The 26,789-nt window shown below is 31.5% G+C and overlaps 3 protein-coding genes across 4 annotated transcripts in view; 2 read left to right on the top strand and 1 right to left on the bottom strand.

Moving 5' to 3' along the window:
- The window catches only part of LOC111422632 (ecotropic viral integration site 5), a 69,220-nt gene extending 49,634 nt beyond the window's left edge, over positions 1 to 19,586 (bottom strand). The window contains exon 1 of one of the 2 annotated variants that reach the window (XM_023055845.2): positions 19,270 to 19,586. The gene's annotated coding sequence lies outside the window, so the exon portion shown is untranslated. The remainder of the gene's footprint in view (positions 1 to 19,269) is intronic. The other variant, XM_023055846.2, reaches the window with a different exon arrangement.
- A 218-nt stretch (positions 19,587 to 19,804) lies between these two features.
- LOC111422630 ((peptidyl-prolyl cis/trans isomerase) NIMA-interacting 1 dodo) lies at positions 19,805 to 20,816 on the top strand. The gene is made up of 3 exons (XM_023055839.2): positions 19,805 to 19,959; positions 20,052 to 20,255; positions 20,311 to 20,816. Exons 1-3 carry the CDS (start codon positions 19,905 to 19,907, stop codon positions 20,529 to 20,531), a joined length of 480 nt encoding a protein of 159 aa, XP_022911607.1. The 5' UTR covers positions 19,805 to 19,904; the 3' UTR covers positions 20,532 to 20,816.
- Positions 20,817 to 21,050: 234 nt separating this feature from the next.
- On the top strand, positions 21,051 to 23,017 carry LOC111422640 (uncharacterized). The gene is made up of 2 exons (XM_023055857.2): positions 21,051 to 21,119; positions 21,172 to 23,017. Coding segments are annotated over exons 1-2 (1,587 nt in total). The 5' UTR covers positions 21,051 to 21,118; the 3' UTR covers positions 22,758 to 23,017.
- The last annotated feature ends 3,772 nt before the right edge of the window (positions 23,018 to 26,789 follow it).

Here is a 26,789-nt window from a genome sequence, read left to right on the forward strand (position 1 = left end):
GAATGATTCTAGTTCTAGTGTTAGTTCTAGTGATAGTGCTAGTGTAAAACTAGAACTAACACTAGACAAGAACTAGAAACATTCGGATTTATCTGCACGTCTCTCAAGACGGCTAAGCCCGAATGATTCTAGTTCTAGTGTTAGTTCTAGTGACAGTGCTAGTGTAAAACTAGAACTAACACTAGACAAGAACTAGAATCATTCGGGCTTAGCCGTCTTAAGAGACGTGCGGCTAAACCCTAATTATAATAAAAGTAGTAATAATTGTATAAATAATATTTATTTCGCTCTCTATTGTGCGCTTCGACGATAATGGCCATAAATTAAGCAAAATCGCTTGAGATGGTAAAGTTAAGTCGGAAATCTAATCAGTGCCAAAGTATTCGACGAGTAATTCAAAAAGTGACTCAGAGTAAAATGTCACGGATAAAATTATATAAGAAGAGACAATCACTATCGATTAAGTTGCGTTACGATTAAGCGTACGATGCCTCAACCGAGTTCAATATTTGAACCAAATTCGATTTCGTGGCAATGGAGAGATAAGATTTATAGAGAAAAAAGGATTATGTACACGGCTGAAAGTGAAATATTCAAGTTACAACTTAAATTGATGTAAGTTTTAAGAAATCTATTTATTACCTAAGTTAAGAGGTTAATTGACTTGAATTGGATGTAATTGTTAAAAATAACTTGTGTTTCTAGAGAGAACAATAACGGTTTGAAGAGACGTTACAGACGTCCGAGGATTCTGTACGGTAGTTTTTGCGGTTTATCGCCCAGTTGGCAATATGGAACGGAGTATTTGAATAAATTAAAAGATTATTGTAATCAACGTAACGATCATGAAAAGGAATAAATAAATAAAAAAGAAATTTTCTAATTATAAGAAATGATTTAAATTAAGAACACCCCAGCGATGATTTGACAATTTCTACCGTGAAATTGAACGATTTTGTGAGAGATTTTCGAGGGATCGATGTCGTAAATTTAGTTTATCAAGAACCTCCTTTTTTAATTGATAATTAAAATAACTAATTTTAAAGTGATATTTTCCATTTTTGAAACATTGTTATTTATATGTCAAGGTAAATATTAGAAAACCGATTTGGTACTCGAAACGTTTTCATAAAACTACTATGTGGGTTAACTAATTACAATTGGTGTTATCGCCAAAATAAAAAAAATGATAAAAATTAAAATAAAAACGTTCTATTTTAAAAATAGAAAAATTCCTATATGATAATAGATAAATGTGGAAATCAATGTTTTGCGATAATAATAAATTTTTTATTTATTTATAGAAATTACTAATTTGAGAACTTATTGCTTCTATTTTATGAAATAGATGATTACGAACAGAATATCAATGTGCTTTATGACGAAAATTTAACTCTAAACTTCAGTGATGAAACAGATAATGAGTCAGAAAATGAAATTGATAACGATATAATTAGTGAGTAAATATTCTAATTGAAACTGCCTTAAAAAGTCCAACAAAAAAAATATTGTGTTATGAAACCACTCTGTGTCAGATGTCTTGGTAAACATTTAATAGTGGAGCCTAAGAAACTAAAGAATGCCAGAAATTACAGAAGCCAATTGCACCGTTAAGGAGTTACTGGTAAGTCTGAAAATATTATTAACAAAAATCTAACTCAAAAGCAATAAGAAATCGTCTTTATCTAAAAGTCTTTCTTATGGAATTCTATGGATTGGAATCCTACAGCATCAACAAAAATTGCAAGCTGTCCTAGATGTAGAAAATATTGACATATGCCTTGTTTCTAAGTAATATAAAATTTAACGGTATTTCTATAGAAACTATCATTTTGCTGTTACCGGTAACAATTTCGACTAAAAAATTACTTTCTACAAATATCGTATTGTTTCTAGAAAAGTATAGACCAGCTATATTGAGTTCTTAAAGAGTTAATGAAATCATACTTATTATTATTAAATTATAGTAAAAATTCATGTCAAAATATCATTCCTCTGGTATGTTATAACTGGAGACGTCTAACATTATACAGGGTGATTCATAAGTAATGGGCCAAATTGTAAATGTACGTTCAGGAGGCCAAAATAATAATATTTTCATTAACAATAATGGGTCTTAGTCTGCTCCTTACTGAGATACAGGATGTTAAAGCGAAAAAAATAAAATAGATTTTTGTTAATAGATCAGCTACTTTTCTACATAATGACTCATAGTTGACTTATAGTTTTTGTAAGGGTAAACAATAATGTGTGAGAGGATTTGAGTTAACTCGTAGATGTCGCCACATGCGCCATATGAATTATGAAACGTCAATGAGCTTTTACGTTTAATGAATAGTTTAAAACATTTTATTGTTAAGTAAACTGATTCATTCTTGTCCTAACATAAATCAAAATGCCGAGACATAATCACTTTTCAAACGAAGAAATGAGAGACATGTTATGCGTTTACGCACAAGAACGTTTTTCTGGGCAAGCAGCATCCAGAAAATATCGTGAAATGTACCCTTACAGAAGGCAGCCAAACCGGAAGATATTTCAAAATATTTATAATCGATTGGGTGAAACAGGTTCATTTCGTCCAAAATATCATACAGGACGTCCTAAGATTATCACTCCGCAGCAAGAAGATGAAATTTTGGTAAGAATTGCGCAAAATTCTGAAATAAGCACTCGTCGATTGTCTGCAGCAACTGGAATAAGCCAACCATCCGTGACTAGAATTTTACACAAGGAAAATTTATATCCCTATCATTTTATACCTGTGCAAAATTTACTTCCAACAGATTATCGAATCAGAGTTCAATTTTGTCAGTGGCTAAAAGGAAAATTGAATAATAATCCAACATTCCTAAATAACATTCTTTTCACGGATGAAGCAACCTTTACCAGACGCGGAGTTTTTAATTGGCGAAATAGTCATGCCTGGGAAACCGAAAACCCTCGTTTAAAAAAAGATAGACATTTCCAGCACGAGTTTAAAATAAATGTGTGGTGCGGTGTAATAGGCAATACATTACTGGGCCCAGTTGAATTACCTCCTAATTTAAATGGAGCTCTTGGGAGATCTTCCATTACAACTAAGAAGAAATATGTGGTTCATGCAAGACGGTGCTCCTCCACATTTTTCACGTGCTGTGCGCGAACATCTGAATGAAACATTCCCTCACCGTTGGATTGGACGTGGTAGTGAATTTCAGTGGCCACCATGTGTGGGGTTACATGAAATCAATGGTCTATGCTGAACCTACTATAAATACACGAGACGAGTTATGGAATAGAATTCAAGATGCAGCCAATTCAATACGAAATAATCCTGCTACATTTTTTAAAGTCAGACAATCCTTAACCAAACGGTTAAATGCGTGTATAAATGCTGGTGGTGGTCATGTTGAAAACCTTTTGCAGTAGCTCATAATTAAGCTTAAATTTAATTTAACTTCGCACAACATTAACATGTAGGTTTTGATAACAGTTGTCGTAAGTGGTCTTAGTTCAAGTCTGTTCTAATGTTGTATTTCGTTTTATTAACTGGCGTACAATAAATTGTTTTATTACGTAATTTTTTTATGGTTTCAGTTTAATATTGTTATCAATTATCAATTACGGTTAGGTAAATGTCAACATTCCATGCCATGCTTGTGTCTTAACAGATTAATGCTACGTCGACCACCGTGAAATGTAGTGTAGTGAATTAGTAAAATTCAAATATCTCGAAAATCGTTAATATTTTCAAGATCAAAGAAGTATAGCTTTTTTCTACAGAAATGATGGGGCTATCCAAATTAAACAAGTATGTTGTAAAATAATGAGCGATAAAAAATTTGTAGCTGATTTCATCTAATTCATATGGCGCATGTGGCGACATCTACGAGTTAACTCAAATCCTCTCACACATTATTGTTTACCCTTACAAAAACTATAAGTCAACTATGAGTCATTATGTAGAAAAGTAGCTGATCTATTAACAAAAATCTATTTTATTTTTTTCGCTTTAACATCCTGTATCTCAGTAAGGAGCAGACTAACAAGGGAAGTGTCACAACTGTGTCTCACCGATTTCGATGCAATTTGGTACAGTCATAGAATGGGCCAAAATAAGGTTCGTACATTTTTTTATACGTGCGGTAAAAGCCCCTGGGGCGAGTTATAGGGGTTGAAAGTTTGGAGAAAAAGTACGTTTTCACTTATATTTTAAAAATGAAAAGTGCTATCAAAATTTGGTAAATTGTAACTGATATTCATTTTAAAAGAGCTTTCTTTTGATGTATCACACATATACCAGAGGGTTAAGAAGGGCGAACTACCCCTATTTTTTTGGAATTATTTAAAAACCACCCTATCGATTTTGGCGGCATTAAGTATACTTCCAGCACGTTCAAAAATATTAGTTAAGGGTTTTTTCCCATTCGCTCTAGATCATCCCCAGCGAAGTTACGGGGGTTAACATGTAACCACTTTTCGTAAGAATGATGTGATAAAATTGTCAGGTATTTTGAAAATACTTTAACAAAACCGTAAATTAGTCGCACAATAAAATGTTTAATGTAAAATAAGGCATAATACACCATTTAGGGGTGGTTGGGGTTAACCACCCCCTTAAAAATTAATTCTATCCCGGGCATTACTTGTTGATTACGGCGAAATTTGGTACTGTGTTTGTTTTATATAGTTTATTAGTTTATTTTTATTCTACATAATGTTGCCAAAAATACACCTACCAAAAAAATTTTGGCACAATATTTGTTTTTTTAGTGCCGCTTGCTAAAGGTCATTTCTCAAAATAGTTTTTTCTAGTATAAAAGAACGTGTGCCCAGTGGGTAGATTTTAGTTTCAGAGCAACTGACAGAAGCAATGGTTACAATAAACCCAATAAACGTTTTAAATTTGCTAATGACAGTTTTTACTGTTATGAATATTCCCCAGACTCCTGTAAATGAAGCAGAAGTTAGTTTAAAAGAAAATATACAGCGTATTTTAATGGAAAGTATGGAAGACTACAATATGCAAATTGAAGACGAAACTGTATTAATTTTCGATTCATCCAATGGCATCAATGACGGTCAGCAAATTATTGAAGACCAGGATACAACTGACAGGTTTGTAGAAGATACTGATGCTCATTGTCCATTGAAGGATGACATCGACTACGAGTACAAATTAGAGGCGGTAAATTACTGGACAAGTGGGAAGAAAGGTTATTTGAAACTAGAAACCGTAAAAAACAAATACCGAAAAGTAACGTCAAAGACCCAATTGCACAGATGGTCTAAATATATTGAAGAAAGAGGGACATACAAAGAAAAATTAGCAGAAATTACCGAATTTGTAATTAATCAAGCGAGAGCCGCCGTAGATAATAAATTGCCACTACATGATATTGATATACGCAGATGGGCTATACAAGCTAGAAATGAAAAGAATTTATCTCCTCAACTGTTCAAAGCATCTCATAGCTGGGTGCAACGTTTTAAGAAAGCAAATCGGTTAGTAAGCCGAAAAATAACAAAATTTCTATCCCAAAAACAAATTGGAAATGTTGATCGAGTAAAAACTTTAGCAAAAGATTTCGTTAAAGAGGCAAAGCTACAAATCCAAATATATGGACCTGAAAACACCTACAATTCGGATCAGAGCGGTTTTAACTTGGAATTCCATTCGGGAAGAACATTAAGCGATTTAGGAGTTAAAACCGTAGAAAGTGTGGTCCAGTCGGTGTCATCTACAACGCACAGTTACACAATTCAACCCGTAATATCTGCTGATGGGAAACTTCTTTCTCCACTTTTTATTGTTTTAAAAGAACCCTCTGGCAGCTTTGGACCGAGGGTAGCAAATACAATGTTTAAAGCAGACAATATATACGTTTTGGCATCAAAATCTGGAAAGTTAACTTCAGAACACATGAAAAATTGGCTCCAAAATGTATATTTTCCAAATACTGGTTCTAAATCATTATTATTATTAGATTCTTGGAGTGGCCATTGTCCTGAAGTTATTAGTGAAATAACTCCATCAGGTACTAATTTTAAACATTTATCTATACCTGCAGGGACAACAGGTCAAATACAGCCCCTAGATGTATTTGGTTTCAGAATATGGAAAAATTTTATTAGAAGATTCTCTGATCAGATTATTCTTTACCAGTATGATGTCAATTTACATCAGAGGGATAACATATTAAAATTGCAATCGTTGACGCATAACCAGTTGGCTTCCCCTCGGTTTATAAATGTTTTTAAATACGCATGGTTTGCAAGTGGCTATATAGAGGAGAGACCAGACCATTTTGAAAATCCCGTGGAAGTTTGCTTTTCGAGTGAGAAGCCAACGTGTGATATCTGTGGGGATATAGCGGTCATAACATGTGCATGGTGTAAAAAATCCTTATGTTTAAAACATTTTTTCCACGACTTTCATTTTTGCCAACACTACGTAGAATAAAAATAAATTTAATATTGAAAATTAATATAATACATAAAAAACGTCAATTAGTAATGTAGAATAAACTTCTTTGGTATATTGAACTATTTTTTTTGTCAGTTGCTTTTTAACTCATAAATAAATAAAATATCTTATTTATCTAGTAGTTTTATATTTATTATTTAAAGAAAATGAGGGTAGTTTACCTCGTGGAACATCGATAGATAGATTTTTAAAAAACAATACCACAGTTACGATGGCAGTTTTCATCTTCGAGGTATAAACAAAAAACTACCCCTAATTTGTAACCCTTATAACCATTTTCAAAAATTTTTACTTCAAATATAAAACAAACACAGTACCAAATTTCGCCGTAATCGACAAATAACGCCCGGGATAGAATTAATTTTTAAGGGGGTGGATAACCCCAACAACCCCTATATGGTGTATTATGCCTTATTTTACACTAAACATTTTATTGTGCGACTAATTTACGGTTTTGTTTAAAGTATTTTCAAAATACCTGACAATTTTATCACATCATTCTTACGAAAAGTGCTTACATGTTAACCCCCGTAACTTCGCTGGGGTTGATCTAGGGCGAATGGGAAAAAACCCTTAACTAATATTTTTGAACGCACTAGAAGTATACTTAATGCCGCCAAAATCGATAGGGTGGTTTTTAAATAATTCCAAAAAAATAGGGGTAGTTCGCCCTTTTTAACCCTCTGCTATATGTGTGACACATCAAAAGAAAGCTCTTTTAAAATGAATATCAGTTACAATTTACCAAATTTTGATAGCACTTTTCGTTTTCAAAATATAAGTGAAAACGTACTTTTTCTCCAAACTTTCAACCCCTATAACTCGCCCCAGGGGCTTTTACCGCACGTATAAAAAAATGTGCGAACCTTATTTTGGCCCATTCTATGACTGTACCAAATTGCATCGAAATCGGTGAGACACAGTTGTGACACTTCCCTTGTAAGACCCATTATTGTTAATGAAAATATTATTATTTTGGCCTCCTGAACGTACATTTACAATTTGGCCCATTACTTATGAATCACCCTGTATACCTACTTCCTTCATTTGTAATTTTACATTTTGATTAAGCAAACCTGAACTTTCAGTAAAGCTAGTCTAAAAACATGTTCCACTTTAAAACTGCCCTCAAAAAGATGATAGAAACTATGTTACCACCTTTGGCGGTCATTCCTCTGGCTCGCAAGAAGTACGTAAATAATATGATGGTAGATGGCGATATGTCTTCGCACGCAACCAGATATGCTTTTCCTAACCTAGTTCTTGCAGAGTGTCAGTAAGCAAATGTTGTCGAACTAAAACAATACGTCTTCTTTTTAACGTTTTGTTCCCAAATTGTTAATGTCACACACAGATTGACCATTCCTCTGGTAAGTGTATTTAATTTATTTATATTTTTGTTGCATCCATTCCCTCATTTAAATACGAAATAATGAGTTTCCTTTCCGTGGACCAATTTGTAGGTTAGGATTCATTCAATTTCTTAAACTAAAAACTAATAAACGAAGAAGTCGTCATTCCTCTGGAACCATTCCTCTGGATTACTGAGATCCAGAGGACTGATGACAGGCACAGAGGAATGACCAGTTCTAGAGATGCGATAAATGTATTTCTATGCAAATATCATTCCGTGAATACAACCCTAGGGAACGCAGTTACTACTTCAAATGGATGGCAGAAAAATGCACGTATGTTGACAAGACATCACAAAAAGAAAAGCAGGTTAGAAAGACATCAAAGAAGAAAATTGAATGCCAAGTTTCTGATATTATAGCTGATTTTAAACAAAGTATTATACCATTTCTGAAGTACAAAGGCAGATCCTTACATCAGTACAAACAACTCAAAGAACTTAAAGAGAATCTTCGAATTACCGAGGCGGTTATTCACATGGATTTTAGTGAAAACTACAACATGAAATATGCAGAAGAGATATCTCTACATACTGTTGTTGTATATACCAAACAAGATGAGGTACAGCAACAATGCTTTTGCACTTTATCAGAATCGCTTCTACATAATGTCCCGGCCATTTGGGCGCATTTAGACCCAATAATAAAGTGCATAACAAACTCTTACCCAACAGTTGATACGCTTCACTTTATTAGTGACTCACCGTCGACTCAATACCGTAATAAAACCATGTTTTATTTCCTAGCAATCGAGTTGCCAAAATTGCACCCAAAAGTAAAAAAAATTTTACTTGGAACTATTTAGAAGCTGGTCACGGAAAGGGGGCACCTGACGGGATAGGAGTTACTAAAAGGACGTTAGATAGATTGGTTGGTCAAGGAGCAGATATGGTCGAAATAAAAGCTATGTTGAATAACCTGTGCCAAAACATTCAGAACATTACTTACTATCAGATTGATGCAGACAAAATTAATGAAATGTCCCAAAAACTTAAGAATGTTTTGCTACAAACTTTTAGAGGAATAATGAAAGTACACCAAATAAAAAAAGAAGATTATGAAAGTAGCATCAGATTAAACTTTTATGAACTTAGCACTTTCATAAACGGCAATAAAAAATACTTCATTGGTTCCCTTAAATTCAACAAAATTGGGCTTAATGATGAACTATCTTTAGTGACACGTCTAGTGATGATGAGGACACTCCTTTAAGCAGATATATCAGCGGTTCCATAAAAGTTCAAAACAAGCTACAGTTTGAAGATGTTTATTCTGACGAAGATCAAGAAGCTGCTTGTTCAAGTGTAAAACGTTAACGTTTTTTCGTTATTGCATTGAATATTCTTTTGTTTTAAGCAAGTTTGTATTTTAGTTTTCCCTATTCACTGTTTTGGTTTTAACATGCATGTTATGCCTAATATTGTATTATTTTGCCGTATCAAATAAAAAAATCATTCCCCTGCTTATCTCGTCATTCCTCTGCATATCGTTTTTACAAAAACAAGTCAATTCTGGCTAGACAATAATTGAACTGTTTGATCTTGAACTTTGCAAGGTTCATTTTGAACAAAAGTTCGTGTTTGTGTATTAAAAAACAAAATTTGGAACAAAAAAACTATTTTCAAATTACCATGTGAAAAATGATAGTTTCTGTATAATCACCCTTAAAGAGTATGTGTACCCTAAAAATGTAGCCAAAGGTGGAATCAAAGAAATCAATCGAGCATCATCCAGAAATGGGATATAAAACAGAACAGTCTCAGTAAAGGCGAAAACCAAAACATTATTGTCTCGGCCTAGTCATTCTCTAAAAAAGAACAATGCTTAGACTTAATAAGCACGAATTCAGATTCATTATAGGTGGTGCCTTCAATGCTAAACATGTCCAATGAAGATCTAGGTTAACTCAACTAACATTATAATAATATAATAATAATAATAAATGTCTTTATTTGTACCCAATAATTATAACTCAAAATAACATTAGAACATTAGAAAATAACTTAATTGTTATATCCCGAAAATAGAAGGAAAAAAGGGTTGAGAAGGGTACAAAAGGGCGAAGTTCAGTGACAAACAGTGCTTAAACTTTACCCCAAAAAAAAAAAATAAAAAAAATAATACATGAAATCAATGAATAAACACCAATAGTAATAATTATAGCAAACTTACAAAAAAAAGAAAAGAAAACAAAGAAAGTGTCTATAACTCTCGGTTTGTATGTAAACGATTACAAAGTTAACAACATTAATAAAATTAATACAGGCTCATTACGTTGGGGTAACTTAAAACTAGAGAAACTAGAGGAACTAGAGGTAGGCCACCCAATCATGCACGCTATTTATTCTGCTAGTAATCAAATTTTGATCGATTTGGTGAAGTTGCTCCCCGTACAGGGCACAGCGTATGCGTCTTCTAAAGGAGTATGCTGTTAATATTTTGATATTTTCCGGTATGACATTAAATAATTTGACTATTTGATAACTGAACGACCGTTTAAATATCTCCGTTCTATGTGTAGGTGGGGTAAGTAAACCCCTGAATCTTAGATTCAGATTATGAACATCCATGATTAGGAGGTACTCTGGTTTCTGCATTTTGATAATTTTATAATAAAAAAAGCATGTATGCGCGATTCTCCTTCTGTACATATTTAACCATCCAGCATCACCTAACCTGTGAGAAATTCTTTCAAATTTTCTTACGCCATAGATGTATCGTAAACATGCGTTCTGCACCCTCTGTATACGCTGCTCATCAATTTTCAATAAACAGGGCCCATATATCACATCCCCGTAATTAAATTTCGATAATATTAAAGAATCACACAGCAAGGTTTTAACCTCTATATTAAGATGTCTCGTCGGATATAACATTTTTAATTTTGCATATGCCTCCTGTAAAATAGATGATATATGTCCCCGGAATCGCATTCCCTGGTCAATTATCAGACCCAAATTCCGAGCTTCTTTTACTAAAGGAAGCCTTAATCCATCAACCATAACCTTAACATGCGATTCTAACTCAATTGTATCTTTTTGTCGCCCAAAAAACATTACTTTTGATTTGTTTGGATTGATGATCAAACTGTGCTGGTTAGCCATCAAGACCAGGTTATTCAACTCTTCATTTAAAATTGCAATGGCACGGCCCAACTCGTCAGGTTTTGAGGAAATATATACCTGAGTATCATCCGCATACAAATGAACCTTGCAGTGTTTAAAACTTCGTGTAAGAGCCGAGGTATAAATTGAAAACAACGTTAGTGAAAGTACAGAACCCTGAGCAACTCCGGATTTCAAATACCGAGCCCCAGATACATTCTCATCCGATAGCCTGACATACTGCATGCGATCCGACAAATCAGAATGAAAAAAATTCACCGCTGTCTCCTCCAGACCCAGATGGCACAAACTTGAAAGCAAAAGACTGTGATTTACGGTGTCGAAAGCCTTTGTGTAGTCTAAAAGAACCAGCACAGTCACCAAACCTCCATCCGTACCACAGAGAATGTCGTCCAGTACACTAACCAAGGCAGTAGTGCAGCTGTGTGCCTCCTTAAATCCCGACTGCACAACCGGTAATATTTTATTTATCTCCAAGTGTCTCTCTTTAATTGCATGTTAATTACTTTTTCTAATACCTTTGACATCACTGGCAAAATACTGATAGGCCGCAAAACAGAAAAAAGAATAGGGTTACCAACCTTGGGGATTGGGTGGACAGCTGCCAACCTCCACGCAGCCGGAAATACACTATCCGCAATACAGAAGTTGATGAGATGAGCGACTATGGGAAGCAAGTAAGGAAGACAAAAATTAAGTATTTTGACTGAGATACCGTCTGATCCCATCGAGTTTGATTTAATTGATTTAATAGCTAAAACTACTTCGTTTTCGGTCACAGGGCAAAACTTTAAAGTGCTTTGAATTAAATTACTTATTCCGGTATATAGATCATTATCAGTAGCACTGCGCACATTCGGTATTGCATCTATGAAGTAGTTGTTAATACCGGATGCATCTTGTAAATGATCCGGTAAAGTTTTGTGCTTTGCTTTTATTAGCTTTGACGTTTTTAACATATGCCAGGTATTCGCAGTGTTACCTTTCCCCATCAAACTTTCCAAATATATTTCTTTTTGTTTACGGAATTCATTTGTTACAAAATTACGCAAGTGCTTGTATTGATGCCAAAGTAACGGGTTTCGCGTTCGTTTATACGCACTGAGCTTCCTATCCCGATTCCGCATGACTATTTTTAAATCAGGTGTCAACCAGGGTGCGCTTGGTTTTGTTATTCTTGACGTTTTTTAGGGTGCGTGCAAATCTAGAAGTATTGATATATTAGAGACTAGAAAGGCCACTTTCCCGTCAATTGTATGTAAGTCATATATGTTACGCCAGGGCAGAGATTTTAGATGATCATAAAATACCTGCTCATTTAAGACTGAAAAGTCTCTATATGTTTTGAAAAGAACGGGGTTCACCTGAGTTGTGAGGTCTAATTCAACATACACCAACGCATGATCTGACAGCTCGCAATCAAGCACACCACTATCAACAACTAAGTCCTCATTGGAGACCAATATTAAATCCAGTAAACTATCTGATTTGTCCGTTACCCGCGTTGGTTTTGTGATTATTTGATGCAGCCCGAATACCTCCAAAGTTTGCATTAACTTAGATACATTAACCTAACATTCGTATTTTTAACTTTCATCTTCATCATCTTACGCCTCTCCTATAAGCATAACTTGTGTTCTGTCGTTATTCGCCTTCATTCCAAATTCTTCCAATGTCAAATTCCATTTAACTAGTGCATAAGCACTACTTATGAAATGTTATAAACTTTTACCCATCCATTTTCCAACAATAATACTTGTGTTGGTTTGAGATAGTTTCATGTTTCCTCAAAAAATTCAAATATTTATATTTTATAATCTCATGTCAATAATCAATATTTGAAGATATTACTTGAATTCATATTATTCTAACACATAAGTTTATTGTTTCATTTACATTTTATTCGACCCATTCATTATCTAGCATTAATTGAAAAATTAATAAAAGAATCGCCTCAAAAACGAGTTTTTGTTTCTACCTCTACGATTCATATCGACACTTTCACTTGGTATAGTGTGTTCACGCCCTAGTTACGAAAATGCACAATCAACTTCTTGTTTAACCAACATGGAAAAAAAATTTAATTGACATCTTTGTTTGTTACTCTCTATTTATTGTTTTCGATGTTTTTCGAATGTGTTATAAATCTTTTTTGGGTCCTTATTGTTAAAGACGTTGATGGGGAGCTTAATTAGGTGATGTGTAAAGAGACCAAAGAGGGTTCTAGAGTGTCAAGATGGCAGGAAATCGATGAAGAAAAAAAAAGACGATTTTATCGTAGTGAATCTCTAGAACCGTTTAGACTTTAGTGTTTAAAGTAAACAAATCCGAACGTGAACAGTTTTGTTTCAATTTCAGGTCATTGATACCGTTCTAACAAATTTTTTATTTTTAAATTCTTATCTTCTCGTTGGATTATTTTTTTCCACCACCCCTTTTTTAAACTTAGGGGCCACGTGTTCTTAAACTCTATGTATAGAGTTTAAAGAAAAAAGAATGTTTTAGAGTTTTAAATGTAAAATAACTTTTCGGTTTTATTGCGAGGGACACTTTTGCAAATTAAATACTTTACGATCCGTTTCATCTTAAAGTTGACCTACTTCGACACGAAATTCAGTATCGTTTTCATTTCCTACAAGTTTACGATGTTGTAGTAAACTTTTTGAATGATTGAAACCAATATCGCACGGTTTTGAGCCGCATCCTTCCTGGTTCTTTTTATACCTGACATCACACCGACCTATGTTGTTTCTCTTTGTCTCGCGTTTTATTATTTTTTCGATTATATCAGAGATTTTATGTAGGTATGCGCTGACTAATACACCGACCGGTATCCTCTGACGGTAAAATAATCGGTTTCGACACCAAACTGGTTGCTGGTTATTGTAAATCGCCTCTTTCTATGAGTCACTCAGCGTACTGTACTGAGAATGTATGGTTCGATGGTCATGCAGTCATTGAATTTTAAACAAATCATCTTCTATTAACAGGAATATGAAATGATTAAAAATAGATTTGAAACCGTATTTATCAATATTTATTTTTATTCATGAATGAATGGTGTAATAAAGCATCTAAAAATTATATCATGGTTTCTTCTATTCATATCTCTTTAACAAAACCATTATGACTTCTTGTACAAATTTCAAACGTTAGGGATCTTTTTAATAGCATCTCTTTACAAAGTTTATCTGCCTCTCGTCTATGACGTTGGTTCATTATCTATAGTTTACCACGATGGGCACACTGAAGCCTAGTAAACCCTTCCCGAGTCTTTGTTATTGAGGACTTTTTTCAAGATTTCCACTCCATAGGTTAACTTATTATGGCTTCTATTATTTTACCTTTGTTGTTGCTGGAAGCGGCGATTGTACTTTTATTCACTAATTATACTTTATTTGCCGTTGTTGTCGCAATACTATACAAGTTGAGTTTAGAAGATTTGGCATAAATAAACTTCTTTTGGGGGACGAAGCATTAACCTTCTCGGTTTTTGGAGTTCGTGTTGGATATTTATTTAATCCTTTGTGTCCCGACAGTACTTTAAAGTACCGGTATTTTTAAACACTCATTTTAAGCTGTAGTCATCTATTCGGCGCATTTAGAGCTGTCGGTACTTTCTACTATACAAGAAAGAATCTGTATAAAAAATGACACAATCCGCACTGTAGGGTTTTTAGGTATATTTAAACTTATTCGTCCAGATGTGAGGTTAGAAGTTTAGTGAAAAGTGGTCTTGTTGAATTTTGTTGTTCAAAAAGGTATCTCTTTGATAAATGATTATTAGGTGTGATTATTACAGATCATTTTAAAAAGAAAGCATTGAGCTTTAATTTAAAATAAGTCTCCTTCCTTAACTTCAATAAATACGGTTTCCAGGAATTTTTAAATTAGCCTCTTTTTTGACACTTTTAGGTTATACAAAAATGTAAGCTTTGTTTCGACATTTTTTTTCTCAATATTTTTCCAATCCAACCCAACAATTATTATACATCATTGTAAAGAGAAAGCTTTGAGCTTTAATTTAGAATAAGTCTCATTCCTTAATTTCAATAAATACGGCTTCCAGGAATTTTTAAATTAGCATCTTTTTTGACACTTTTAGGTTATACGAAAATGTAAGTTTTATTTCAACATTTTTTTCTCAATATTTTTCAATCCAACCCAACAATTATTATAGATCATTTTAAAGAGAAAGCTTTGAGCTTTAATTTAGAATAAGTCTCATTCCTTAATTTCAATAAATACGGCTTCCACGAATTTTTAAATTAGCACCTTTTTTGATACTTTTAGGTTATTCGAAAATGTAAGTTTTGTTTCGACATTTTTTTTCTCAATATTTTTCCAATTCAACCCAACAATTATTATATATCATTTTAAAAAGAAAGCTTTGAGCTTTAATTTAGAATAAGTCTCATTCCTTAATTTCAATAAATACGGCTTCCACGAATTTTTAAATTAATATTTTTTTTGACACTTTTAGGTTATTCGAAAATGTAAGTTTTGTTTCGACATTTTTTTTCTCAATATTTTTCCAATTCAACCCAACAATTATTATATATCATTTTAAAAAGAAAGCTTTGAGCTTTAATTTAGAATAAGTCTCATTCCTTAATTTCAATAAATACGGCTTCCAGGAATTTTTAAATTAATATTTTTTTTGACACTTTTAGGTTATTCGAAAATGTAAGTTTTGTTTCGACATTTTTTTTCTCAATATTTTTCCAATTCAACCCAACAATTATTATATATCATTTTAAAAAGAAAGCTTTGAGCTTTAATTTAGAATAAGTCTCATTCCTTAATTTCAATAAATACGGCTTCCACGAATTTTTAAATTAGCACCTTTTTTGATACTTTTAGGTTATATGAAAATGTAAGTTTTATTTCAACATTTTTTCTTCAATATTTTTCCAATCCAACCCAACAATTATTATACATCATTGTAAAGAGAAAGCTTTGAGCTTTAATTTAGAATAATCCTCATTCCTTAATTTCAATAAATACGGCTTCCAGGAATTTTTAAATTCACATCTTTTTTGATACTTTTAGGTTATACGAAAATGTAAGTTTTATTTCAACATTTTTTTTCTCAATATTTTTCCAATCCAACGCAACAATTATTAGACATCATTTTAAAGATAAAGCTTTGAGCTTTAATTTAGAATAAGTCTCATTCCTTAATTTCAATAAATACGGCTTCCAGGAATTTTTAAATTAATATTTTTTTTTACACTTTTAGGTTATTCGAAAATGTAAGTTTTGTTTCGACATTTTTTTTCTCAATATTTTTCCAATTCAACCCAACAATTATTATATATCATTTTAAAGAGAAAGCTTTGAGCTTTAATTTAGAATAAGTCTCATTCCTTAATTTCAATAAATACGGCTTCCACGAATTTTTAAATTAGCACCTTTTTTGATACTTTTAGGTTATATGAAAATGTAAGTTTTATTTCAACATTTTTTCTTCAATATTTTTCCAATCCAACCCAACAATTATTATATATCATTTTAAAGAGAAAGCTTTGAGCTTTAATTTAGAATAAGTCTCATTCCTTAATTTCAATAAATACGGCTTCCAGGAATTTTTAAATTAATATTTTTTTTGACACTTTTAGGTTATTCGAAAATGTAAGTTTTGTTTCGACATTTTTTTTCTCAATATTTTTCCAATTCAACCCAACAATTATTATATATCATTTTAAAGAGAAAGCTTTGAGCTTTAATTTAGAATAAGTCTCATTCCTTAATTTCAATAAACACGGCTTCCAGGAATTTTTACATTAGCATCTTTTTTGACACTTTTAGGTTATACGAAAATATAAGTTTTTTCTCAATATTTTTCCAATCCAACCCAACAATTATTATACATCATTGTAAAGAGAAAGCTTTGAGCTTTAATTTAGAATAATCCTCATTCCTTAATTTCAATAAATACGGCTTCCAGGAATTTTTAAATTCACATCTTTTTTGACACTTTTAGGTTATACGAAAATGTAAGCTTTGTTTCGACATTTTTTTTCTCAATATTTTTCCAATCCAACCCAACAAATTATTATACATCATTGTAAAGAGAAAGCTTTGAGCTTTAATTTAGAATAATCCTCATTCCTTAATTTCAATAAATACGGCTTCCAGGAATTTTTAAATTCACATCTTTTTTGACACTTTTAGGTTATACGAAAATGTAAGCTTTGTTTCGACATTTTTTTTCTCAATATTTTTCCAATCCAACCCAACAATTATTGTACATCATTGTAAAGAGAAAGCTTTCAGCTTTAATTTAGAATTAGTCTCATTCCTTTATTTCGATAAATACGGCTTCCAGGAATTTTTAAATTAGCATCTTTTTTGACACTTTTAGGTTATACGAAAATGTAAGTTTTATTTCAACATTTTCTTTCTCAATATTTTTCCAATCCAACCCAACAATTATTATACATCATTGTAAAGAGAAAGATTTGAGCTTTAATTTAGAATAAGTTCCTTAATTTCAATAAATACGGCTTTCAAGAATTTTTAAATTAGTATCTTTTTTGACACTTTTAGGTTATACGAAAATGTAAGTTTTATTTCAACATTTTTTTCCTCAATATTTTTCCAATCTAACCCAACAATTATTACACATCATTTTAAAGAGAAAGCTTTGAGCAGTAATTTAGAATAAGTCTCATTCCTTAATTTCAATAATTACGGTTTCCAGGAATTTTTGAATTTGCATCTTTTTAGATTATGCGAAAATGTTAATTTTTGCTCAATATGTTTTTTCTCAATGTTCTATCAGATTTTCGTCGTTCTGTAAATACAGGTCTGATAAATAAATATTCAAATTTACTGCGTCCACGAAAATGTCGTAGTGCAAGTTCAAAAGAAAGAGGAAGTTGTGAAAATTGTTCAGCCAAACCTCAATATGTACTGCGTGCAATGTTTATTTATGTTGTAATGAAAGAAAGAACTGTTTTTCTGAATGTCATAATGTGATTTAGATAAAGCAAGTGTTACTTATTTTCTAACATAGATACAAATAGTTTTTATATACTGAAAATATATTTTAATGCTTGCATACGCGAAGGGATTGCATATTTTGCTAAAATTGATTCCAAAGGCTTCTACTGAGTGTATTTTGATAGCGTTTTAATTCTGTCACAAAGTTTCAAAATTTTTGACTTCTTGGGACACAAAGGGTTAATGTAATTTGAGAAAATGTTATATGTTGGAGTTAGTAGTGAATTTTCCTGAGAATGAATGTACAATTTAGTAGTTACAAATTAATTTAAAAAACGTAACTTTTTTACACATAATAGTAAAAACAGGACGTGTATGTCCGTTCGTTCACGGACGCGCAACAATTATCGTTACGTTCAGGTCAACCTGTCAGTTTTAATGGGCAATCACGGTGCGTGTCCTCGTGTCTGTCGAACTGTATCTTTGAGGATAATCAATACATTCCACCTAATAACATTCTTTCGCCGGAATTTATCGATTTATTTTTCATTTAAATAAAAATCTAAAACAATAACATTTTTATTAAACTTTGATACAACACTAATTTCGTGAGGATTCTTTATAGTTGACACTAATTTTATCACTATAAACAAGACAAGTAATAAAAAAACAACATAAACATGTATAAAACAACTTAATTGTTGAGATAAAAAAAAGCAGACATAATGTTTTTTGTTGTTATCATTGTTATGGTATTAAATTGCAATATATATAATGTTTCATATGGAGAGATAAAGGATCCGGAATAAAATAGAAGTATTACGCGGAGATAACAGCCCCGTTAAATATGCACATACATAAATAATAATGTAATAAGAGTGGGCACGTTATTATGATTATTACTAAACGGTATTATAATTATTAAATAACCCGATATTTTCGAGTATGATTGCTAAATATGAAATTGTAGGTTTTTTAGAGAGAACTTAAAAGGCCAATTTACACCGCACACTAAAATTAATCGGAACTCGAAGGAATACGGACATTAATATGAGTTGACAAGGTCAAAACCCACCTACTTAGTATGAACAAATACCAACACAAATCAACGGAGACGTTGAAATTAAAGTTTTAAAAAATTAACCTCAAAAAAAAATTAAAAACTAGATTCTCACTTACCTATTTTAGAAAGTTAAGAAACTTATATTATAACAAGTGTGTATTCATTAACACTTTCGAAAAAATCAAAATAAAATTTTTATAATAATAATAATAAAATTTTTTGATGATGCATACAAACATTTTTTTTGCTTACCTGTCGGTATTCACTTGTCGATCGCGTTTTGTTTACCACGACTGTTTGATTTTGTCTCCAACACTTGTAATGTCGTTTAGGAATGATGAATTATGATCGTTTTTCCGAACAAATTTTCCACCGATCAATGGATAAATACTAAAAAAATCACATTTCCATTGAATCGGATTAAAACGAAACTATTCACGCGGTAAAATTAGAACGGAAACGATTATTACAAATTTGACGTGTCGAATTTCCACCTGTACACTACTAAAACATTCCACTATCTACATATCCAACCTGAACGTAGCAAAAGCACAAACCAAACTGTCACTAACGCAGCTGACTATACAATACAAACAATTATTGTTGAGTGGTTTTATTGTCCAAAGAGGTCGCCACTTATTATATTAAAAAAAATTAAAACTTAATTTTCTTTAATAATTTAATTAACAATAAAAAATAAATATTAAGATACAAATTAATATTAATAATCTTATTTGAAATAATTTTTATTAAAAGATCAATTAAAAGATTTTTTTTTAAATTTCCCGCTTAAATCCCCGTTTCGTTTTACGGGATTTTACTTGATCAATAAAATTACTTTCTTTAACACACCATTTTCCGAAAAATAATAATAATAACAATAGAAAATGGCAGATGAACACATCCCTACTGGTTGGGAAAAAAGATTAAGTCGTTCGACGGGTATTTATCTTACAAATTAATCATAAAAAATTTTTCCTCGACATAACCTATTTATGCCGGATTTTGAGGTTAACTTCTTATTATTGTTGTAGGTCAGTACTATTATCTTAATATTTATACGAAAGAATCGCAATGGGATGCCCCCACAAGTCCCGCTGAACCAGCTAATGAATCTGGACCAGATAGAATTCAATGTTCACATTTATTAGTTAAACATAAAGATTCGCGGAGACCTTCATCATGGAGGGAAGAAAATATCGTTAGATCCAAAGAGGAAGCGTTAGATATGATTAAAAGTAAATTTATTAATCAAAATAATTATATTATTAAAATTTATTATTTTATTTATAGCTTATCGAGAGCAAATAACAAGTGGAAAAACCAATCTTCCTGATTTAGCTCAAAAGTATTCCGATTGTTCATCAGCACGACGAGGAGGTGATTTAGGACCGTTTGGAAGAGGGGCTATGCAAAAGCCGTTTGAAGATTGTGCTTTCTCTTTGAAAATTGGGGAATTAAGCGATCCAGTTTTTACCGCCTCTGGAGTTCATTTAATTTTACGTACCAGTTAAATTTGATGTTTATAAATAACAATATTTAATACAGAGTATTTTCATAGATACTTTAAGCGGCTAATCATCATTCTTTTTCGAAAGCCTAAACATTTTTTAAATGATTACATGTTGTTTCTTTTCGCCTAAACTATCTAATAATAAATAATAATAAATGGGTTAATGTAAAATCTCAATGTTGGAAATTAGGTTAGGTTTTTATAAAAACAATTTGTTTTTATCTTCAAACGTATTTTTGCTTGTAATTAAATAAAATGTTTGCTGAAATAAATTAATTACAAGAAATTGAGTCTATATTATTGTTTAATTTTTTTAATTCTAAAATAAATTTTATTTCTGAAACTTTTAGGTTGGTATCACGAATTTTATTATGAACTAATTTTAAATAATTTAAACAAATTAAATAATAATTTTTTTCATGAGAAATCCTTTAATGTTAATTAATATTAAAGTTATTGAATTTTTAATATTAAGAAACTAAAAATAAATGTCATCATTACAGTTTACTACTTTATCGCCCTACTTCAATCAATAGTCATAAATAAACTTGGAAAATTCCAAGTAAAAATAAGTAACTTCACCAAAAAAGTAAGTAATCGGTCATGAAATAACCTTAAATCAGCATAACAATTATTTTAAGTGATGGCACACTCTTCCCAGCAAGGGTATGCCCCATTATCTCAATCAATCAGCGACTCGGATTCAGAAAAAGAGATTCAAATGGATTCGATGAGATCTCTTAAACCAATGAATGGGATGCACAAAAAACTCATTAGTAATGGTTTTACACTTCCAAACCATACCGTGCATAATTTAAAATCTAAACCACCAATGAGTTTTGCAAGGAAATTGAGTTTTGTAGTCTCCATTTTGGCTTGTTTTGTTACGGTTGTGGTGTTTTTATGGGTTCCACCATGCACGGGGACATGTCCGAAGCGCATCGCATATTGGGATAATAAATGGAGAAATTTGGAATATACAGGAAAAATTAATATTGTTCCAAGTGCTTTCCCTTTTATAAATAATTTGGTGTTGTTGTTTAGAAGAAATGTTATAAAAAGTAATGATACATATACAACAGATGGAGTTATTTCATTAATGGGTGATAGCGGGAAAGTTGCTTGGTTAATCCCACAAAATAGCACCCCAAAAGATTTAAATTGTTATTTAATCGATGTTAATAATGATACAGTTATGGATTGTTTATTAATAGGCGAATCGGGTATTGAGTTGATTAACCCTATATCTGGGGAGATATTTTATAGAGTAAAAAATTTGGAGAAAAAATCCTTAAGTGGAATCGATGTACCAATTGCTATAACGGACCTAAATAAAGATGGAATAAAAGAAATGATAACCGTAGTAAACGGAAAAAATTACCACAATAAATTCATACTAATCAGTGGAAGAACAGGATTTATTTTAACCAAAATCATATTCAAACATTGCATTAACCTGAATTGCATTAAATTTGATCAAAATTTAATCACTTTCTCTTGCACCAATTCAACAGAAATCGAATATTTTCAATTAACATTAAAAAACATTGAGGAACGTTATCATAATAAAAGTTATGAGGTCACACCGATTAAAATAAGTTATTCCCCGGTTAAAGAAAACGAATATAACCTAAAAAATTTTAAACTTATTGTTAATAATGTAGGGATTTGCCCTGAATGTCACACAAATCTAACTCTTTATAATGACAAAAATACGAGCGTTTGGATGTTATCACAATCAAATAGTTTTGTAATGAAACCGACAACTTTTTCATTTCAATCAACCAAATCAAATTTGATTTCATTAAGAGGTCATCTAAACGGATTTATTATTAAATATTGGCAGTACACGTTAGTACAAGAAAAGAAATACCTAAAAGATACGCCTAATTTGCTTCAAACTGACCAATCTCCAATGAACTTAATCAACGAAGGTGTCGTTTTAATAACTTTTAACGAAACAGATGTCCACGTTATTAATGCAAGTTTGACACAAATAGCTCAGATGTGCTTTTTAGTTAATAATTCTGAAGATGTTTGTCAACCGGCTTTAGAAAGTCAAGAAAATTCGTTGGCGGTTAACGATTTAGATCAAGATGGGTCTTTGGAATTGATCACTTATGATACCAAGTACGTTGACGTTGATGGTAATTGGAAATTGTTCTCTGAAATGAAAGTTATTCGATTGGAGACTGAGTTGCCCAAACTTTACAATGCACCTAAATGAATTCTTTGTATAAATTTTATTTTAAATAGCTGTGATTAATATTTAACGATCAATATTTATTAAACTAAGTGTGTATCTAGTCTAATTTAAAACGATACAAATTTGTGCATAAAAATCACTCCTTTGACTCTGTTGTTGGAGGTTAGATTAAAACAATTCTAGTCACTGATGTATTTATTGTTTTTAAGAAATTTTAATATAGAATATGATTAATGTGTGATTCAATAAACAAAGATGATTAAATGTTTATTAAATTTTAATTTAAGTTTATTCCAAAATAAACAACATTTTTTCGAATATAAATACCATATGACATCATGCGACATCTCTTAATCTAATACGGAACTGTACGGAACAAGAAGAATTTGAATAAATTAGATTCTAAAAAACAAAAATAAAAAATTTGTAAATAATTTATTTGATATACGTTTAAATTAAATGAAATGATTCATAATCAATAAAATATTCATAATAAATTTAATTTAACAACTTGTTGATTTTAATCATATACAGTGTGTCCCAGGATAGATGTTACAAGAGGTATAATGACTTAAAAAATTTTGAATTTTATTTTAAGGCTGAGGAATTAAGCCCTGCTTGGTGTGGAGAGAATTTTAAGTATACTTTCATATTTTGAAAACCAACTTGGCCTTGATAGTGAAGCGAAAACTATTTTTAGTTTAGGTAAAGTAAGCTTTTTGTTCCTGATACGGCAAAATATCATTAAGAAAAGTTGTTCAGAATGAGAAATTGTGGCACTATGCAAAATTTCAGAAAGATCTATCTACATTGATTAAACCACTATATTTTAGATAAGATTTTTTTTTTGCTGATAGAAAGACAGGCAATTTACTTCCAACACGATGGATGCTCTGCACATTCTACAGTACGTGTAGCTGAATGGTTAAATTTAATATTTCGAGAAAAGATTATATCTAGAAATGGTCCAATTGCGTGGCCTCGAAGGTCTCCCGACCTTACAATATTAGATTTCTTTCATGAGGTCGCCTGAGACAACTAGTTTTCGCTCAACCAACACCGAACAATGGAAATATATTAAAAGAACGGATAACAAATGCTATACGACAAATTTAGGCATCGTATAGAAAAGTGTGCAACAAAAGGTGGATGTTATGTTGAATAAACGACAGTTAATTTTACGTTCGATTTTCTATAAATAAAATAAAATTATATAATATTTATGTTATTTAAACTAAAATGTGATGGTTCAACCAAAGTAGATAGATTTTTCTGACATTTTGTATAGGAATATAATTTCACATTTGGAACAACTTTTCTTAATAAAATTTTTCAGTATCATGAACAAAAAGGTTACTTTACCTGAACTAAAAATAGTTTTCTCTTCACTATCAAGGCCGAGTTGATTTTCAAAATATGAAAATTTACTTAAAATTCTCTCCGCACAAAGCAGGGATTAATTCCTCAGCCTTAAGATAAAATTCAAAAATTTTTAAGTCATTATATCTCTTGTAACATCTATCCTGGGACACACTGTATATACTATCTCCTATATCGCTGACTCCCTATCTAAGCAATGAGTGGCGAGCGTTTCCATCAAAAGCAGACGGAATGATATATGTTTTGTCTTTGTCGTGCCCCCATGTCGCGAAGGCGCTTGCGCGAATCGTAAATTTTAAAGAGTTTGAAGTGTTTCGCACGTATTTTATGCAGCTTTGAAATGCAATTATTGTAGATAATTGACTTTAATTATAAATTATCGTAGATGCATCAAATAAATTAGAATATACAGGGTGGTTCAGTTTTTAATCGGGAAACTTTACTAGGACGTAGTACTTGCCAAAATAAACAAGTTTTTTTATATAAACATAGGGTCGCAACTCTTCTGTTTTCGAGCTATGAGCTATCAAAGTTGAGCCAAAAATTTACATTTTATCTTTTATTTCGGGTATGAGTAAACCATAGAATTTGAAATTTGGTATGTATGTACTACTGGTTAATATCTTATTTTCAACCATACCTTAAACTTCTCTAGCGCCCTCTAAGGAGATGAAATTCACAGCCCCTTTGATTTTTTTATAACAACTTCTTAACGCCATGGAATATTAACAAAGAAAAATATGGGTTGTAAAGCTTATTCATTACTAGTACTTTTTTCTCTCTTTAGTTTTTTCCTTAAAAATAATAGTTTTAACGTAAAAAAATAAAATATGCTACATTGTACTGTAAAGCGCTGCTATTATTAAAAAAAATTTTTCTTTATAGGTGGCTATGGAAGTTGTGCACTTACTAGGATCTAGTACTAACTAAATAACATCAATTAATTGTGATTTTCATAAGAAAAACCATAAATAAGATTAATGCCTGTCTGGACAAATTACGTTGTTTTAAACAATATTAAAAAATTGATACTCTGGCTTAATAACCGTCAAAAATTATTAATAACCAGCAATAATTATGAGGATTCACTGTAAATGAAACTTACAAGTTCTCAGAGCAAACTTTTAGAATAATTTTGGCTAAACATGGCGGCACATAGCAGTGCATGGCACGATATTTTATTTTTTTACACGGAAACTATTAACTTTAAGGAAAATACTAAAGAGACAAAAGAGTGCCACTAAAGAGTGAGCTTTACAACCCATATTTTTTTATGTTCATATTCCATAGCGTTAAAAAGTTGTTATAAAAAAAACAAGGGGGTAGTGAATTTCATCCCCTAAGAGGGCGCTGGGGAAGTTTAAGGTATGGTTGAAAATAAGTTCTTAACCAGTAGTACATACGTACAAAGTTTCAAATTCTACGGTTTACTTGCAGCCGAAATACAAAACAAAATGTAAATTTTTTTCTCAACTTTGATCGCTCATAGCTCGAAAACAAAAGAATTGCGACCCTATGTTTATATAAAAAATTTGTGTTATTTTGGCAAGTACTACATCCTAGTAAAGTTTCCCGATTAAAAACTGAACCACCCTGTATGTACTTTTGTGTGAAATTGACGTTGAATATTGCTTTAAATATCAACTTTATGTAGGTTGTTCATTAAACATTATATTCTTTAAAATTAAATTAATACATATATACATAGTAATTATTAAAAATGTGTACCAAAATATAGTTATTAATTTTCAACATAATTTGCGAGCTCACGCCCTTTAATGAAGTTGTTACATTAATTAAAGATGTAAAATATGTACTTAGGGTACTTACTATTTAATGTACAGGGTGTCCAAATTTCGATGGGTTTGCAGGATATCTCAGTTATTATGAAAGATAGAAAGTTGCGGTTTTCACGAACCTGAGCTACTTTTTTGTGAAACTTATAATGCCTCAAACCAAATTTTCATAGACCTCTTCGTTTTTGATATACAGGGAGTATTTCAAAATTTACGATTTTCAGACACCCCCCGTATCTCGGCTACCCGGAAACTTAGTAAAAAAGTAAAAACGGGTTCTAATAGATTTTTTTACGGAGAATCCAATGGTGCACGTAGAATTTTTCTAGTCATCACGGTTTTTGAGTTATAAACACAACTTAGGTTTTTTTAAATGGAACCAGCTATATTTTATTTTTTTATTGAACTGGATTTTTTTCAAGCTTTTCAATGATATACAGGATGATTTATAACATACGGAGCAGACTAAAAGGGTAGGTACTAGGAGCCAAATTGAAGATATTTTTCTAATAAAATTTTGACCACAACTTAATAATCACAAAGATATAGAACGTTAAAGTTGAAGTAATGGCCGAGCATTTCTTACCATATACGGTATTACACTACGCTTAAATTCAAACTGCGAATATTTCGGGGTTACTTAAACAATGCATAATTAATAAAAATAATAAAATCTTTATAACATAGCAGTTACGGCTATTTAAAAATTTGTTAAAACGCTCAAACGGTGGTGTTTGTTTATTGAGAACTGCTGATACCATGTTTTTATTGCTGCCAATCCACTTGATTTGGTTACTTAGCAACAGACAAGTATTTTAATTATTCTTTACTGAATATCAGCGGTTCTCAAAAATGGACGTTAAATTATTTAAAAAAT

The sequence above is a fragment of the Onthophagus taurus genome, chromosome 1 (genome assembly GCF_036711975.1).
Source record: "Onthophagus taurus isolate NC chromosome 1, IU_Otau_3.0, whole genome shotgun sequence".
NCBI lineage: Eukaryota > Metazoa > Arthropoda > Insecta > Coleoptera > Scarabaeidae > Onthophagus > Onthophagus taurus.